Source organism: Genypterus blacodes, unplaced genomic scaffold, assembly GCF_046128005.1.
Source record: "Genypterus blacodes isolate CSIRO-AG114 ecotype Tasmania unplaced genomic scaffold, CSIRO-AGI_Gbla_v1 ptg000139l_1, whole genome shotgun sequence".
In the NCBI taxonomy this organism is placed as follows: domain Eukaryota; kingdom Metazoa; phylum Chordata; class Actinopteri; order Ophidiiformes; family Ophidiidae; genus Genypterus; species Genypterus blacodes.
Window position 1 is genome coordinate 351580 of NW_027466941.1, and position 17532 is coordinate 369111.

Consider the following 17532-nt stretch of genomic DNA (forward strand, 5'->3'; position numbering starts at 1 on the left):
CGCATGGAGGGGGGCTTATAGATGGAACACAATATTTGATGTGGTCTCCAGCGACACCAGGTGTCACTCTGGTGTAAAGACCAACGACTACAATAAATGTACAGTACGCCCAGTACACTGCAACAAACATTAACCCTCAGTGAAGCTCTATTAACAAAACCCTGCACTAATGAAAAACATTTATATTCTGACTTTGAATTAAATTGCTTGCCCTAGAATTCCTTTATCTTTTAGATGGTGCTATCTGGTTGAATAGAACTGCTTAAACCTGAAAACATCTGAGGAGATTAACATTGGCTAATACAACATTTCTCAATGGACCAGCAGTCAGACAGAAAAATTATATTTTCGAGCATTTCTTTGTTTGCAAGAAACACAGAGACAATTCAAAACTATTGAATGCAAAATCTGTTGAGCGCATAAAATCGTATAAACGTTACACTGCTTACCTATTCTTGTTGACTATATTTCTCAGGATGCTTTCACCACAGCGTCACGCACTTTCGAATAGAATATTTTAAAGAATCAAATACAAACTGACGAACTCAACATACCACCCACCCACCCCCGATTCAATGAAAAGGAGTCTTAATGTCATTGTGCTCTTACCTTCTCTGTGGTTGGTAAAGTCTGAGTCCTGGAATAAGTGTCTCCTCCATTAATACTGATCAGTTCTCCATCTACAGGCGGAAACGGCGCAGGAAAAACTACTACATCACTCTTCAGCGTGTCTGAGCTGAAACACACGTCATACTGCTGAGTAGCATTGGAGTAAGACCAGCTCCCGTCAGGGTGGGTGGTGATCATTGGGGCGCTGTACCTGCTGAAACTGCTGTCTGTCCTGTGGCATTTCACAGCTATTAGACTGATCAGGCTCAGCAGAAAGATCGCTGACACCGACACAATGGCGATCAGCAGATACAGGTTTAAATCAGAGAAGCTCTCCTCCTTTGTCGGCACATGTCTGAACTGAGTCTGGATGTCAGCTGTGCTCTCAACCACCACCATATCAATAGACACAGTAGCTGACAGGGAGGGTTCTCCATTATCACACACCAACACCACCAACGGATGAGTCTTCAGGTCGTTGTCGCTCATTCGCCTCTTAGTCCTGATTTCCCCGGTGCTGGTTCCGATCCGGAACAGGTTGGTTCCTTTGGGCTCAGACAGGTGATAAGCCAGCAGAGCATTGTAGCCAGAGTCTGCGTCTACAGCCCTGATCTTTGCCACAAAGTATCCCGCTTCAGCAGAGTAGGGAATGTTCTCACTGTTCACAGAGCCGTGCTCAGAATAAGGAGCAAGAATCACAGGATTGTTGTCATTTTCATCCAGGATGAAAACGTTCAGAGTCACGTTGCTGCTGAGAGGAGGAACACCAGAGTCTGTGGCCTGAACTTTGAACTGGAAGGTTTTCATCTCCTCATAGTTAAATGACTGCAGACTGATTATATCTCCCGTATCTGAGTTAATGTTCACCATTGCAGACAGAGGTAAGGCGTTATTATTACCGACTAATGAATAGCTGACCTGGCCATTTTCACTGATGTCAGAATCAGCTGCAGACACAGTTTGTATAACAGCGCCTACTGGCTTGTTCTCTACTATATACACGTTGATTTCCTTCTCTGAAAATCGAGGTGCGTTGTCATTTACATCAGAAACCTTAACATAAATCATACTAGAGGTGGAGAGAGGGGGACTTCCCTCATCCGTAGCCGTGACTCTGATGTTGTATTGGGTAACTAACTCTCTGTCTACAGGTCCAGCAATAACTAAAGAGAAATAATTTTTGTAATTGGTCTCTAACTTAAAAGGAACCGAGTCCAAGATTTCACATTTAATGTCGCCGTTTTTGCCTCCATCTTTGTCAAGCACTGACACAAGTGCAACTGCAGTACCGACTTCAGCGTCCTCCATCACTGTGCTTAGTAGTGACGTCACGACGATGTCAGGCGCATTGTCGTTTAGGTCCACTACTTCTACCAGCACTTTACACTGCGCTGCCAGGGGAGGCTGGCCTTTGTCGGTGGCCTGCACACGGATTTCAAAAGCAGGATTGGTTTCAAAGTCGATTTCCCCTTTAACTGTTAGTGTCCCTGTTTCCGAATCGATATCAAAGATTTCCAAGACGTGATCCTGATCTTTTGAGTTCAGTGAATATGTAATGTCTTTGTTTGCGCCTTCATCCGCGTCTGTTGCAGTCACAGTCAGCAATGTAGTGCCGAGCGGCGCATTTTCTACTATCTTCGTTTTATATAAGGATTTAGTGAAGACCGGGGCGTTATCATTATTATCTAAAACATTAATGCTTATCCCGGAGGTGGCTGATTTCGGAGGTGTTCCTCCATCTACAGCATTCAACGTGAGCTTGATCACAGACTGTTTCTCTCGGTCTAAGGCTTTCTGGAGCACTAACTCGGCAGACACACTCTCTCCTTTATGCACAGATAAAGAAAAGTATTCATTGGGGTTTAGCTTATATGTATTTATGCCATTTTTTCCGACATCTGCATCATAGGCAGATAACACAGGGAATGTAGCTCCAGGCAAGAAGCTCTCAGCTATGTCGATAGTTTGCGATTTGGCACTGAATGACGGGTAATTATCATTTATATCAAGAATATTAACTTCGATACGATAAAGCTTCAGTGGGTTGTTTATCACCGCCTCCACGTTTATTTTACATTGTGCAGCTTTCGCACAAAGCTCCTCTCTGTCTATTCTCTCGTTAACGTACAGAAAACCTGCCTTGAGATTTACGTCGAAATATTTCTTCCTCGATCCCGCAACGATCTGAAACATGCGAGACTCCAAATCCTGCACGTTTAGATTCAGGTCCTTGGAGATATTTCCAACAGACGTCCCCGTGTTTACCTCCTCTGAGACGGAATAGGAGAGCTGCCCCGACACCGTTTCCCAGTGGTACTCCAACACGACAAACAGCAGATATATCCCAATACAGGCCCGTCCTCTCAGTAGATGCATACTTCCACAACACGAGAACAAAGCAGGTTCTTATATCGATGTTTTGGTCATTTGTACAGGACAAATCGTATGTAGGGCTATTTTCTTCGTCCCACTCCCTTTCGTCCTGCGTCTCATTCTAACAAAGCGCTGAGGAAAATCATTATCCTCTAAACGTAGGAGGGGCCCCAGGACCTCAACATGGTGCCGGCAGTGTCACGGTCTAGAGTGTCACCACATGGCCAAATGAACGAACTACAACCATTCGAACTCAACACACTGCAACGTCACTCAAACTTATGACACGAATGTAAACGTTCAGTATTAAAATGATATTAACACAAGTGATATTTAACATTTCTTTGCAACTTCACTCGTTTCAGGACCACGGACAGCGTCCCATTATACTAAAGGCAATCAAGGACAAATAATACAATATTATAAATCATCAAATGCAACAACACTCACACAACACTCGTGTGTAAGACGAAAGCAGCCAATGACCCTGACCCACTTGACCCTGTTGCTATCGTCAGTGAAACACCAAAGTGAAGTAGGAGCCCACTGACTGAGCAGCTTTGGTCACATCGTCAGAGTATCTGATGGATTTGTTTCAGAGTCAGACCCAGCACACATTTAAATGAAAAAAAAGCTAACCGCCGCGATTCAAAAAATTGTTTTGCAAAACACAATACACACTCATTCCTGACATAGCAAAATAATACCTCTCTACAAGTAAAAAACATCAACACCACATCATATTGCTATGAAGATACATTTTTATGTAACCTTACCTTCTCTGTGGTTGGTAAAGTCTGAGTCCTGGAAAAAGTGTCTCCTCCATTAATACTGATCAGTTCTCCATCTACAGGCGGAAACGGCGCTGGGAAAACTACTACGTCACTCTTCAGCGTGTCTGAGCTGAAACATACGTCATACTGCTGAGTAGCATTGGAGTAAGACCAGCTCCCGTCAGGGTGGGTGGTGATCATTGGGGCGCTGTACCTGCTGAAACTGCTGTCTGTCCTGTGGCATTTCACAGCTATGAGACTGATCAGGCTCAGCAGAAAGATCGCTGACACCGACACAATGCCGATCAGCAGATACAGGTTTAAATCAGAGAAGCTCTCCTCCTTTGTCGGCACATGTCTGAACTGAGTCTGGATGTCAGCTGTGCTCTCAACCACCACCATATCAATAGACACAGTAGCTGACAGGGAGGGTTCTCCATTATCACACACCAACACCACCAACGGGTGAGTCTTCAGGTCGTTGTCGCTCATTCGCCGCTTAGTCCTGATTTCTCCCGTGCTGGTTCCGATCCGGAACAGGTTGGTTCCTTTGGGCTCAGACAGGTGATAAGCCAGCAGAGCATTGTAGCCAGAGTCTGCGTCTACAGCCCTGATCTTTGCAACAAAGTATCCCGCTTCAGCAGAGTATGGAATGTTCTCACTGTTCACTGAGCCGTGCTCAGAATAAGGAGCAAGAATCACAGGATTGTTGTCATTTTCATCCAGGATGAAAACGTTCACAGTCACGTTGCTGCTGAGAGGAGGAACACCAGAGTCTGTGGCCTGAACTTTAAACTGGAAGGTTTTCATCTCTTCAAAGTTAAATGACTGTAGAGTGATTACATCTCCAGTGTCTGAGTTCACAGTTACCATGGCACCTATCTGCGCATAGTTATTTATTAAGTTGTATCTTACTTTTGCGTTTTCATTCACATCTGAATCAGAAGTCGACAGTGTGTGAATCGTAGCTTCAACTGGACTGTTCTCTTTGACATAGATATTAATAACAGCTTCTGAGAATTGTGGAGGATTGTCATTAACATCAGAGACATTAACAGTAATGACGCCTTTGCTCGACAGAGGCGGGCTGCCTTCGTCTGTAGCTGTGATTGACACATTATACTGTGAAAACGTCTCCCTGTCTAGAGGTCCGTCCACTACCAAAGAATAATAGTTTTTATAGTTAGACTTTAGTTTAAATGGGGATGAGCCTGTGAGTTTACAGTTTGTGAGGCCATTTTTGTCCCCGTCTTTATCTGTAACAGTTACCAGAGCAACAACTGAACCTATTTCAGCGTCCTCTCTCAGAGGACTCATGAGTGATGATACCGTTATTTCAGGAGAATTGTCATTTTCATCAATAACCTCTACTAAGACCTTACTATGCGCACTGCGCGGAGGAGTGCCTTTGTCTCGTGCTTGAACGCGAATATCATACGCCTGGATTCCTTCATAATCAATGTTTCCCTTGACTGTAATTTCTCCAGTGATTTCGTTCAGGGAAAATTTATCATCAGGGTTTGAATGATCTCTTTCTGTAAACGAGTAAAAAAGTTCACCATTGACACCATCGTCTAAGTCAGTTGCACTCAGTGTTAACAATGCGGTGCCAATCTGAGCATTTTCAAGTACTTTTACTTTATAGAGAGATTTACTGAACACTGGTGAATTATCGTTTACATCCAGTACATTCACTTTTATTTGTATAGTGCCAGATTTAGGAGGTTTTCCTCCATCTACAGCTGTTAGCGTTAAATCAATAACAGCCTGTTTCTCTCGGTCTAAAGCTTTCTGTAGTATTAATTCAGCCGACACGCTTTGCTCGCCTACACCCTGTATATCCAAAACGAAATATTCATTTTGGCTCAGTCTGTATGCTTTTATTGAATTAATACCCGCATCCGCGTCACGAGCTACCGGCAGTGGATGTCTTTCTCCAATATAAGATGACTCGTACATATCAATCGCGGTTAATTCTTTCAGAAAAGACGGTACATTGTCATTAATATCAGTAATCACAACTTCAATTCGATGGATGGTTCGAGGGTTACTCAGTACAGCCTCTATATTTAAAGAGCATTTTACCGTATTAGGGCAGAGCTCCTCTCGGTCTATCTTCTCGTAAACCAAAAGAACACCAGTTTCCCGATTTACGTCAAAATACCGTTTCTTATATCCTGAGTTAATCTGCAGACCCGTTGATTCCAGTTTCTGCATATTAAGGTTTAAATCCTTGGCAAGATTCCCCACGGCAGTGCCTTTGTCCACCTCTTCTGAAACGGAATAGGAAAGCTGAGCCACCGAGCAGCCGCTGAGACAAAGCAACGTCACAAACAACCACCAGAAAAGATGCAATAGCTCCCAAACAGCCATCCTGCAAAATCAAAAGTGGCGAATCCAAGTTATCCGTCTATTGATTGATCCACAAAACATCAAAATACGCTTTCATATATCCGCTCACGATGGGAATCCAACCATTCACGTTACGACTCCGTTCGACTGCTCCCTGCTTTCACAAAGCACCAGCTGGTGACGTCTTTCGCACGGAGGGGGGCTAAGAGATCGAATATAATATTTTATGTGGTCTCTAGCGACACCAGGTGTTACTCTGGCGTAAAGACCAACGACTAGAATAAATGTCTAGTACGCCTAGTACACTGCATCAAACAGCATTATCTATGCACAATCACGATTTCCATGTCAAATCTGCAGGATTGTGCAAAAGGTAAACATGTCTGTAAATAGACCCTCGGGGAAGCTCTATTAACAAAACCCTGCACTAATGAAAAATATCTATATCCTTTGAATAAAATTGCTTGCCCTGGAATTCCCTAATCCTTTAGATGGTGCTATCTGGTTGAATAGAACTGCTTAAACCTGAAAACATCTGAGGAGATTAACACTGGCTAATACAACATTTCTTAATGGGCAGTCAGACAGAAACATGAATTTCAATTTGGTTGCAAGAAACACATAGACTATTCCAAACTATTGAATGCAAAATCTGTTGAGCCCATAAAATCTTGAAAACGTTACACAAACGCTTAGCTTTTCTTGTTTACTATATAGCTCATGATGCTTTCAGCACCATGGACAGCGTCACGCACTTTCAAATGGAAGATTTTACAAAATCAAAAGCAAACTGACCAAGTTAACAAAACAGTTCAAAATGAACTCAACATACCCCCCTCCCCAATTCAATGATGAGTAGTCTTAATGTCATTGTTTTCTCACCTTCTCTGTGGTTGGTAAAGTCTGAGTCCTGGTAAAAGTGTCTCCTCCATTAATACTGATCAGTTCTCCATCTACAGGCGGAAACGGCGCTGGGAAAACTACTACATCACTCTTCAGCGTGTCTGAGCTGAAACACACATCATACTGCTGAGTAGCATTGGAGTAAGACCAGCTCCCGTCAGGGTGGGTGGTGATCATTGGGGCGCTGTACCTGCTGAAACTGCTGTCTGTCCTGTGGCATTTCACAGCTATGAGACTGATCAGGCTCAGCAGAAAGATTGCTGACACCGACACAATGGCGATCAGCAGATACAGGTTTAAATCAGAGAAGCTCTCTTCCTTTATCGGCACATGTCTGAACTGAGTCTGGATGTCAGCTGTGCTCTCAACCACCACCATATCAATAGACACAGTAGCTGACAGGGAGGGTTCTCCATTATCACACACCAACACCACCAACGGGTGAGTCTTCAGGTCGTTGTCGCTCATTCGCCTCTTAGTCCTGATTTCTCCGGTGCTGGTGCCGATCCGGAACAGGTTGGTTCCTTTGGGCTCAGACAGGTGATAAGCCAGCAGAGCATTGTAGCCAGAGTCTGCGTCTACAGCCCTGATCTTTGCCACAAAGTATCCCGCTTCAGCAGAATAGGGAATGTTCTCACTGTTCACGGAGCCGTGCTCAGAATAAGGAGCAAGAATCACAGGATTGTTGTCATTTTCATCCAGGATGAAAACGTTCACAGTCACGTTGCTGCTGAGAGGAGGAACACCAGAGTCTGTGGCCTGAACTTTGAACTGGAAGGTTTTTAACTCCTCATAGTTAAAAGTCTGAAGGCTGATTACATCTCCAGTCTCTGAGTTGATGTTCACCATTGCAGACAGAGGCAATGAGTTACTGACATTTTGTAAAATTACATAGCTCATCTGGGCATTTTCACTGATATCAGCATCAGTTGCTGCAATAGTTTTTATAACTGTGCCTATAAGACCGTTCTCTTGCATATAAACATTGACTATTGGTTCTGCAAACATAGGCTTATTATCATTAACATCTGACACTTGTACATTGATCACACTGGTGGTGGAGAGAGGAGGGCTGCCCTCATCAGTGGCAGTGATGGTGAGGCTATACTGAGATAAAGTTTCTCTGTCTAGAGGTCCATCAACTACTAAAGAATAGTATTTTTTATAATTAGTTTCTAATTTAAAAGGAATATCATTCTGCAGATCACAATGAATCACGCCGTTCTTCCCTCCATCCCTGTCTAGGACTGACACGAGAGCAACAGCAGTGCCTATTTTTGCGTCCTCTCTCACAGTATCGATTAACGACGTCACAGTGATTTCAGGAGCATTGTCATTCAGATCCAGCACCTCCACCAGCACTTTACACTGCGCTGCCATTGGGGGCTGCCCTTTGTCACTGGCTTGTACACGGATTTCAAATGCTGAGTGCTCTTCATAGTCAATCTTCCCCCTAACTGTCAATAAACCTGTGTGTTCATCTATCTGAAATATTTCCAAAATACGATCTTGATCTTTGCTGCTCAGTGAATATGAAACCTCGAAACCGTTTATTCCGTCATCAGCGTCTGTTGCAGTTACTGTCAGCACTGTAGTGCCAGGCGGTACATTTTCACTAATACTTGCTTTATACAATGATTTGGTAAAGACTGGGACGTTATCGTTAATATCTAAGACAGTGATCATTATTTCAGATGTTCCGGATTTGGGAGGTGTTCCTCCATCTACAGCAGTCAACGTGAGCGTGATCGCAGGCTGTTTCTCTCGGTCTAACGCTTTCTGGAGCACTAACTCGGCAGACACGCTCTCTCCCTTGTGCACCGATAAAGAAAAGTGGTCATTTTGATTTAGCTTGTATGTGTTAATGCCATTTTTCCCAACATCGGCGTCTAAGGCTGACAACAGAAGGAATTTCGTCCCCGGCAATGTACTCTCAGCTATTTCAATGTGTTGTGAAGTAGTACTAAATGACGGATAATTGTCATTAACATCCAGAATATTTATTTCTAGACTGTAAAGCTTTAGTGGTGCGTTTATCACGGCCTCTACACTGACTGTGCATCTCGGCGCCTTTGCACAAAGCTCCTCTCTGTCTATTCTCTCGTTGACAAAGAGAACACCAGTCTGGAGGTTTACCTCGAACAATTTTCTCTTCGTTCCGGTGACGATTTGAAATTTACGGGACTCCAGATCATTGGTATTGATGGTTAGATCCTTCGCAATATTTCCTACGGTGGTCCCAAGATTGGTCTCCTCTGATATGGTGTAAGAGAGCTGCCCGGCCACCGCTTCCCAGTAACAATCCAGCAGAACAAATAAGAGACACGCCACCATAGAATTCCTCTTAATGAAAGACATAATCCCATCCGAAGTGAGACGAACGTAAATCACATGAGGCGGTTTTCATCGAAGCAAAACATCGGGAACCTTCGGGTTATCTTTTTCGAAATGATCAATAACCAACGCGGATCTCGCCCCACTCTGTGCTTTCTCTATCAGCGTCCCTTTGTGTGGAAGCCTCCCGAACACATCATCACACTGTACATGTGGGAGGAGCCTGTGCAACTGAACGAGCTCCTCTCCTACCGACGGTCTCCAGCGTCACCCCGTGGAATTTTGAACTAACTAAACTACACACTGAAGAAGATAAAAATAAACCATTACACATATTGTCTCCCTCCGCAAACCAAGAAAGCCAGTATAGACACGATTATCTCTGAAATTATGGAATTAGTACATTTCTATAATATCCAACAATATGCAACGCTTAGTGACAATTTCAGGATCAGAGTATCGCGATTTCAGTTTCAGATTGTCAAATGTAAAATGTCTCTTGGAAGCCAGTGTTATGCAAATTGCGGTACAAATCTGAGGAAATATATCAAATCTAAATGAGAATTGTTTTTTCCACAACCGGAGAAACACATCGAATAAATGGTGAGACATCTACCTCCATAATTTTCCAAGAATAAAATGTGGTGTGACATACGTTATTTATGGCTATGATAGACATATTTTACAGAAATCGAGTAAACGCCATAATGCTGACATCTGAAGTAAAGAACTGTGAAAAACACAAAAACTATATCAGAGTAGAAACTACACCTCGTTTTATATTGACACGTCCACTCCATTTCAGCACCACGAACAGAGACATACATCTACACTGACCAGAGAAGCGAATGATGACCGGAATATCTACTCAACTTCTTTCATACGACTCATAAAACGTAAACAAAGTCTAACTCACGGAAAAAATGCTAGTTGGATGTATAAAACTTACATTAAGGAAATGCGTAAGACATTGTGATTATTGACGTATACATTTTCGAGCCTTGGTGTAAGACAAACAATCAAGTTACTCTTACCTTCTCTGTGGTTGGTAAAGTCTGAGTCCTGGTAAAAGTGTCTCCTCCATTAATACTGATCAGTTCTCCATCTACAGGTGGAAACGGTGCTGGGAAAACTACTACATCACTCTTCAGCGTGTCTGAGCTGAAACAAACGTCATACTGCTGAGTAGCATTGGAGTAAGACCAGCTCCCGTCAGGGTGGGTGGTGATCATTGGGGCGCTGTACCTGCTGAAACTGCTGTCTGTCCTGTGGCATTTCACTGCTATGAGACTGATCAGGCTCAGCAGAAAGATCGCTGATACTGACACAATGGCGATCAGCAGGTACAGGTTTAAATCAGAGAAGCTCTCCTCCTTTATCGGCACATGTCTGAACTGAGTCTGGATGTCAGCTGTGCTCTCAACCACCACCATATCAATAGACACAGTAGCTGACAGGGAGGGTTCTCCATTATCACACACCAACACCACCAACGGGTGAGTCTTCAGGTCGTTGTCGCTCATTCGCCTCTTAGTCCTGATTTCTCCGGTGCTGGTTCCGATCCGGAACAGGTTGGTTCCTTTGGGCTCAGACAGGTGATAAGCTAGCAGAGCATTGTAGCCAGAGTCTGCGTCTACAGCCCTGATCTTTGCCACAAAGTATCCCGCTTCAGCAGAGTAGGGAATGTTCTCACTGTTCACGGAGCCGTGCTCAGAATAAGGAGCAAGAATCACAGGATTGTTGTCATTTTCATCCAGGATGAAAACGTTCACAGTCACGTTGCTGCTGAGAGGCGGAACACCAGAGTCTGTGGCCTGAACTTTGAACTGGAAGGTTTTCATCTCCTCATAGTTAAAAGTCTGCAGACTGATTATATCTCCAGTCTCTGAGTTTATATTCACCATTGTAGAAGGAGGCACTGAGTTACTGTTTACTGTATCTAAAAACGAGTAGCTCACCTGACCGTTCTGATCGATGTCCGCATCAGCCGCAGTTACCTTTTTAATCACCGCTCCTACGGCGCTGTTCTCTTTCACATACACATTGATCAGTGGCTCTGAAAAGCGAGGCGCGTTATCATTCACATCAGAAACACGAACAGTGATGATGTTGGTGCTGGACAGCGGCGGGATGCCTTCATCTTTTGCCACTATAGTAACATTGTACTGAGCCTCAGTTTCTCTGTCTAGCGGACCGTCAATTACTAAAGAATAATAGTTTTTATAATTTGTGTCCAATTTAAAGGGAACTTCATTTGCAATAGCAGCTTGTACTACTCCATTTTTGCCACCATCGTTATCCAGCACAGACACCAGAGCTATAGCAGTACCTACTTTAGCGTCCTCCTTCACTGTGTTCACCAGTGACGTCACCGTGATCTCAGGGACGTTATCGTTCAGGTCCAAAACTTCCACTAACACTTTGCAGTGAGCAGACATAGGGGGCTGGCCTCTGTCACTGGCCTGTGCGTGAATCTCAAACGCTGGATGTTCTTCAAAATCGATGTTACCTCTCACAAGAATCGCACCAGTTATAGGATCAATTTCAAATATGTCTAAAATATGATCCTGACCTTTGCTTCTTAGCGAGTATTCTATCTCTCCATTTACACCATCATCTGCGTCTTTTGCATCCAAAACCACAAGTGTTGACCCAATACGTACGTTTTCAGCTATTTTAGTTTTATACAAAGAACTACTAAAAATTGGCAGATTATCGTTATTATCTAGAACAGTGATAATGATCTGTGATGTTCCTGACTTGGGTGGATTTCCTCCATCTAATGCAGTCAGTGTGAGTTTCACAACGGACTCATTCTCGCGGTCTAAAGGTTTCTGTAGCACTAACTCGGCAGACACGCTGTCCTTCCCTTTATGAATATCCAAAGAAAAATAATCATTCGTACTCAGCTTGTATGTATTAACTCCATTTCTTCCAACATCTATATCTGATGCCTCTATTAGTCCAAATTTCACTCCCGGTAAAGTACTCTCTGCGATGTTTAGTGCCTGTAAATTCTCAGAGAAAACTGGTGCATTATCATTTACATCTGCTATAGTGATGTCTAACCGATAAAGCTTCAGCGGGCTGTTTATCACTGCCTCCACACTCACGGTGCATTTTGGAGCCTTCGCACAAAGCTCCTCTCGGTCTATTCTTTCGCTGACAAAGAGAACACCCGTTTTCAGATTCACATCAAAATATTTCCTCTTGGATCCAGTAACGACCTGAAACATGCGGCTCTCCAAATCCTGTACGTTGAGATTTAGATCCTTGGAGATATTTCCAACCGAAGTCCCCACATTTACCTCCTCTGAGACGGAGTACGAGAGCTGTGCAGTGACCGCGTCCCAGCAACAATTCAGCAGCACGATCGCACAATAAATGTTAAAGGGTCTTGAGATGACTGTGAAATACATTATTATGTCCAGCTTGCGGAAAAAAGAATGGATCCAAAGATAAACAGTCGAGTCATATAGCTACCATAAGGTATAAAACACAATAATCCAGTCTCTCTCGTTTTACCAGCCAGTGTAAAGAGATATTCGCTCCGTTCTCGCTCAGCCTGTGTCTCTTTGTAACAAAGCCCAGAGAAACGTCATCGTCTCTATCTGGGAGGAGTCCTGTCCATCCTTGCTTAAAAGTCCAAATGCCATGGTCTACAATGTCCCCGTGTGGACATTTCCAATAACTACATCCAACATCTGACCACAAAGAGACGGCAAAGCCATTTCCGCATGTGACCATCATTTTCACCTTAAATGCAGGGAAAACGATGGCGGCGATTTTACAGCAATCCGACAACATGGATTCACGCTGTCCCACGCTACAACATTTCCCTGATCAGGGAGATACACAACTATAGGTAACAGTGGGAAATACAATGCGCAATTCTAAAAAACAAAGACGCAAAGCTCGGACAGGTCATGATCTATTAAGAATGCCGATATTTGTAGAAAAAAATATTAAAATTATGACAATATCCATGGGAACAAAATGAAAACCTGTAGTATCAACGATAAACAAAAGTGAAATAACTTTTATACACTGTCCAATTTGAGTGAAATGGAATTGCTTTTCCATTGTGAACAGGTGCATGTTGATGTCTCAGACAAACAAACGCAAAGGACAGAAACACGCAGGTAAGGAGTTTAACAAAAATAAAAAAAGGATTTTCGAAATTGTAGAAACTTTGACCATGGTAGGTTCCACGTTTTGATACAATTACAAATCCATACAAATCAAAAACTTTTGATGAAAAGCGTCCAATTCCATTTTAAATTAACAGGTGAAAAAAACGTAATTGGCCTAACATTTAATAACCATATTCTTACCTTATCTGTGGTTGGTAAAGTCTGAGTCCTGGTAAAAGTGTCTCCTCCATTAATACTGATCAGTTCTCCATCTACAGGTGGAAACGGCGCTGGGAAAACTACTACATCACTCTTCAGCGTGTCTGAGCTGAAACACACGTCATACTGCTGAGTAGCATTGGAGTAAGACCAGCTCCCGTCAGGGTGGGTGGTGATCATTGGGGCGCTGTACCTGCTGAAACTGCTGTCTGTCCTGTGGCATTTCACAGCTATGAGACTGATCAGGCTCAGCAGAAAGATCGCTGACACCGACACAATGGCGATCAGCAGATACAGGTTTAAATCAGAGAAGCTCTCTTCCTTTATCGGCACATGTCTGAACTGAGTCTGGATGTCAGCTGTGCTCTCAACCACCACCATATCAATAGACACAGTTGCTGACAGGGAGGGTTCTCCATTATCACACACCAACACCACCAACGGGTGAGTCTTCAGGTCGTTGTCGCTCATTCGCCTCTTAGTCCTGATTTCTCCGGTGCTGGTTCCGATCCGGAACAGGTTGGTTCCTTTGGGCTCAGACAGGTGATAAGCTAGCAGAGCATTGTAGCCAGAGTCTGCGTCTACAGCCCTGATCTTTGCCACAAAGTATCCCGCTTCAGCAGAGTAGGGAATGTTCTCACTGTTCACGGAGCCGTGCTCAGAATAAGGAGCAAGAATCACAGGATTGTTGTCATTTTCATCCAGGATGAAAACGTTCACAGTCACGTTGCTGCTGAGAGGAGGAACACCAGAGTCTGTGGCCTGAACTTTGAACTGAAAGGTGTTTAACTCCTCATAGTTAAAAGTCTGCAGACTGATTATATCTCCAGTATCTGAGTTGATGTTCACCATTGTAGAAGGAGGCACTGAGTTACTGTTTACTGTATCTAAAAACGAGTAGCTCACCTGACCGTTCTGATCGATGTCCGCATCAGCCGCAGTTACCTTTTTAATCACCGCTCCTACGGCGCTGTTCTCTTTCACATACACATTGATCAGTGGCTCTGAAAAGCGAGGCGCGTTATCATTCACATCAGAAACACGAACAGTGATGATGTTGGTGCTGGACAGCGGCGGGATGCCTTCATCCGTTGCTACTATAGTAACATTGTACTGAGCCTCAGTTTCTCTGTCTAGCGGACCGTCAACTACTAAAGAATAATAGTTTTTGTAATTTGTGTCCAATTTAAAGGGAACTTCATTGGCGATCACAGCTTTGACTGCACCGTTTTTACCATCATCTTTGTCAAGCACAGACACCAGAGCTATAGCAGTACCTGCTTTGGCGTCCTCCTTCACTGTGTTCACCAGTGACGTCACTGTGATCTCAGGGACGTTATCGTTCAGATCTAAGACTTCCACTAACACCTTGCAGTGAGCAGACATAGGGGGCTGGCCTCTGTCACGCGCCTCCACGCGTATCTCAAAAGCCTTCCTCTCTTCATAGTCTATGTTGCCTTTTACCTTAATGATTCCCGTATGACTGTCGATTTCAAAAATATCAAGTACGCGGTCTTGATCTTTGCTTCTCAGTGAATACAGAATCTCACTGTTCACCCCCTCATCTGCATCAGTTGCGTTTACTGCGAGTATTACTGTGCCTGGGGGCGTGTTTTCGGGGATTTTAGTCTTATACAGAGATTCGCTGAATATTGGAATGTTATCGTTGTTGTCTAAGACATTAATAACGAGATGGGAGGTACCAGATTTTGATGGACTCCCTCCATCTACAGCGGTCAGTGTCAGAGTGAGAACAGGCTGTTTCTCTCGGTCTAACGCTTTCTGCAGCACTAACTCAGCAGACACACTCTCTCCTCCTTTGTGCACATCCAAACTAAAATGCTCATTCTGGCTTAATTTGTAATTACTAACGCCATTTTTCCCAAAATCTGCATCACTTGCCTCTGACAGTGCAAATTTCACTCCCGGCAGCGTACTCTCTGCGATGTATAGATTTTGCAAACTGGTTGTAAACGACGGGGAATTATCATTTACATCTAAAATGTCGATATCAAAACGAAAGAGCTTCAAAGGGTTATTTATCACGGCCTCTACACTTAGTGAGCATTTGCGCTCCTCAGCACAGAGCTCCTCTCTGTCTATTCTCTCACTGACGTAAAGGACACCAGTCTTTAGATTTACCTCGAAGAAATTTCTCTTTGATCCGGTTACAATGTGAAATCCGCGGGATTCCAAATCGTGTAAATGAAGGTTTAAATCCTTGGCGATATTTCCAACAGGGGTGCCTGGGTTTACCTCCTCTGAGACGGAGTAGGAGAGCTGTCCAGTAACCGCTTCCCAATAACAACCCAGTAGAAGAAGCCCTGCATATATCCCAAATGAGCTCCGTCGAAAAGGTGAAGACATATTCCTGTCCAGTGAGATCTAAGCATGAATCCAAGTTACTGTGCAGTGTGGAAGACACAAGCTGAAGCGATCTTCTATTCCAGACGAAATGTACCAACGTTTGTGCTTCTGTCTTCTCCGCCGTTTCTATACAACAAAGGGTGAAGAAACGTCCCTATCGTGTGGAAACAGGAGGGGCCTCGTCATACGGCTGTGTTTTCGCTGGATGGAGCAACAGTGGCGTCAAGTGGTGAAAGAAGAAAACTACACAAATCAGTGGCAATGTGAGTTTGCTTCCTGGTGTATCACAGACCGCAGTAATCACTACAGTGCGACACGGTTATATGTAGAAATGCACCTGCTGTCAAACCAGCCTGTTTAATTTTACCCCCATAACAGAATTAAGTCAGTTTGTTCATATATGGCTGAGAAACTGAAATAGACTTTTCAGGACCACGGACAGCGCGACAGAGAATGAGAGCTGAATGAATGAGACAACGTGTTATGATCGCCATTTACATTTCACACACAGACACACACACACACACACACACACACACACACACAGTATCTCAATGCTTCGCCATGCTGTTTGTTATAGAAATTAATAATCAATGCAAATTTCTGTCACTGCACCACATCTCATACTTTTCCATGTCTCATTCTTCTCTGTATTAAAAAAGCCTTGAGGGCAATGAAAAAAAAATAGGACCCTGTTGCACTGGTCACTTAATGGGCACAGGGGAGAGATACAGTGTGTGTGTGTGTGTGTGTGTGTGTGTGTGTGTGTGTGTGTGTGTGTGTGTGTGTGTGTGTGTGTGTGTGTGTGTGTGTGTGTGTGTGTGTGTGTGTGTGTGTGTGTGTGTGTGCGCGCGCATGTGTGTTTTGCTTTGCTACATTTTGGGTGTGTTGTGTTCTGGTGTTCACACAGAGATACACTCAGAAACACTCCCCATTGTAATCCCTGGATTAACCCCCGGGTTCAGAAACTCCTGTCCTATTTCCAGTCCATGGGAAACATGATTTAATTTGAAAGTATTAATAACCTCCACACACTGAGCCACCGTCATCTACTCCCCCAACAAGCAATAAGAGTAATAGCTCACAGGGGGGCCGCATGTGTGAACCATTTTCATCCTGCATGGTAACAGAAGAATAATTCCTATAGAAATGCACTTTTACGTTACACACACACACACACACACACACACACACACACACACACACACACACACACACACACACACACACACACACACACACACACACACACACACACACACACACACACACACACACACACACACACACACACACACACACACACACACACACACACACACACACACACACACACACACACACAGAGCACCTGCTCCTCCAGGCCCAGACAGCCTCATGACAGAGTTCAGTGATTCGGTTTATTTGTAGGTCGCTGTCTGACCTGACAGGACTGCAACCAAAAATAACCACTGAATTATTCTCAAACA

General features: G+C 43.8%; 5 protein-coding genes across 5 annotated transcripts; all 5 read right to left on the bottom strand.

Moving 5' to 3' along the window:
* Positions 1–594: 594 nt before the first annotated feature.
* Positions 595–3075, bottom strand: LOC143011851 (protocadherin alpha-3-like). Its single transcript, XM_076164852.1, has one exon. The coding sequence runs from the start codon at positions 2983–2985 to the stop codon at positions 595–597; it is 2391 nt and encodes a 796-aa protein (XP_076020967.1). The 5' UTR covers positions 2986–3075.
* A 421-nt stretch (positions 3076–3496) lies between these two features.
* Positions 3497–6246, bottom strand: LOC143011852 (protocadherin alpha-2-like). The gene is made up of 2 exons (XM_076164853.1): positions 3754–6246; positions 3497–3563 (listed from the first exon to the last, which is right to left on the bottom strand). The coding sequence occupies exons 1-2, from the start codon at positions 6126–6128 to the stop codon at positions 3497–3499; spliced, it is 2442 nt and encodes an 813-aa protein (XP_076020968.1). The 5' UTR covers positions 6129–6246.
* Positions 6247–6974: 728 nt separating this feature from the next.
* On the bottom strand, positions 6975–9368 carry LOC143011854 (protocadherin alpha-8-like). Its single transcript, XM_076164855.1, has one exon. It carries the CDS (start codon positions 9366–9368, stop codon positions 6975–6977), a length of 2394 nt encoding a protein of 797 aa, XP_076020970.1.
* A 995-nt stretch (positions 9369–10363) lies between these two features.
* On the bottom strand, positions 10364–12763 carry LOC143011855 (protocadherin alpha-8-like). Its single transcript, XM_076164856.1, has one exon. It carries the CDS (start codon positions 12761–12763, stop codon positions 10364–10366), a length of 2400 nt encoding a protein of 799 aa, XP_076020971.1.
* A 407-nt stretch (positions 12764–13170) lies between these two features.
* Positions 13171–16140, bottom strand: LOC143011856 (protocadherin alpha-3-like). The gene is made up of 2 exons (XM_076164857.1): positions 13668–16140; positions 13171–13183 (listed from the first exon to the last, which is right to left on the bottom strand). The coding sequence occupies exons 1-2, from the start codon at positions 16061–16063 to the stop codon at positions 13171–13173; spliced, it is 2409 nt and encodes an 802-aa protein (XP_076020972.1). The 5' UTR covers positions 16064–16140.
* Positions 16141–17532: the final 1392 nt, after the last annotated feature.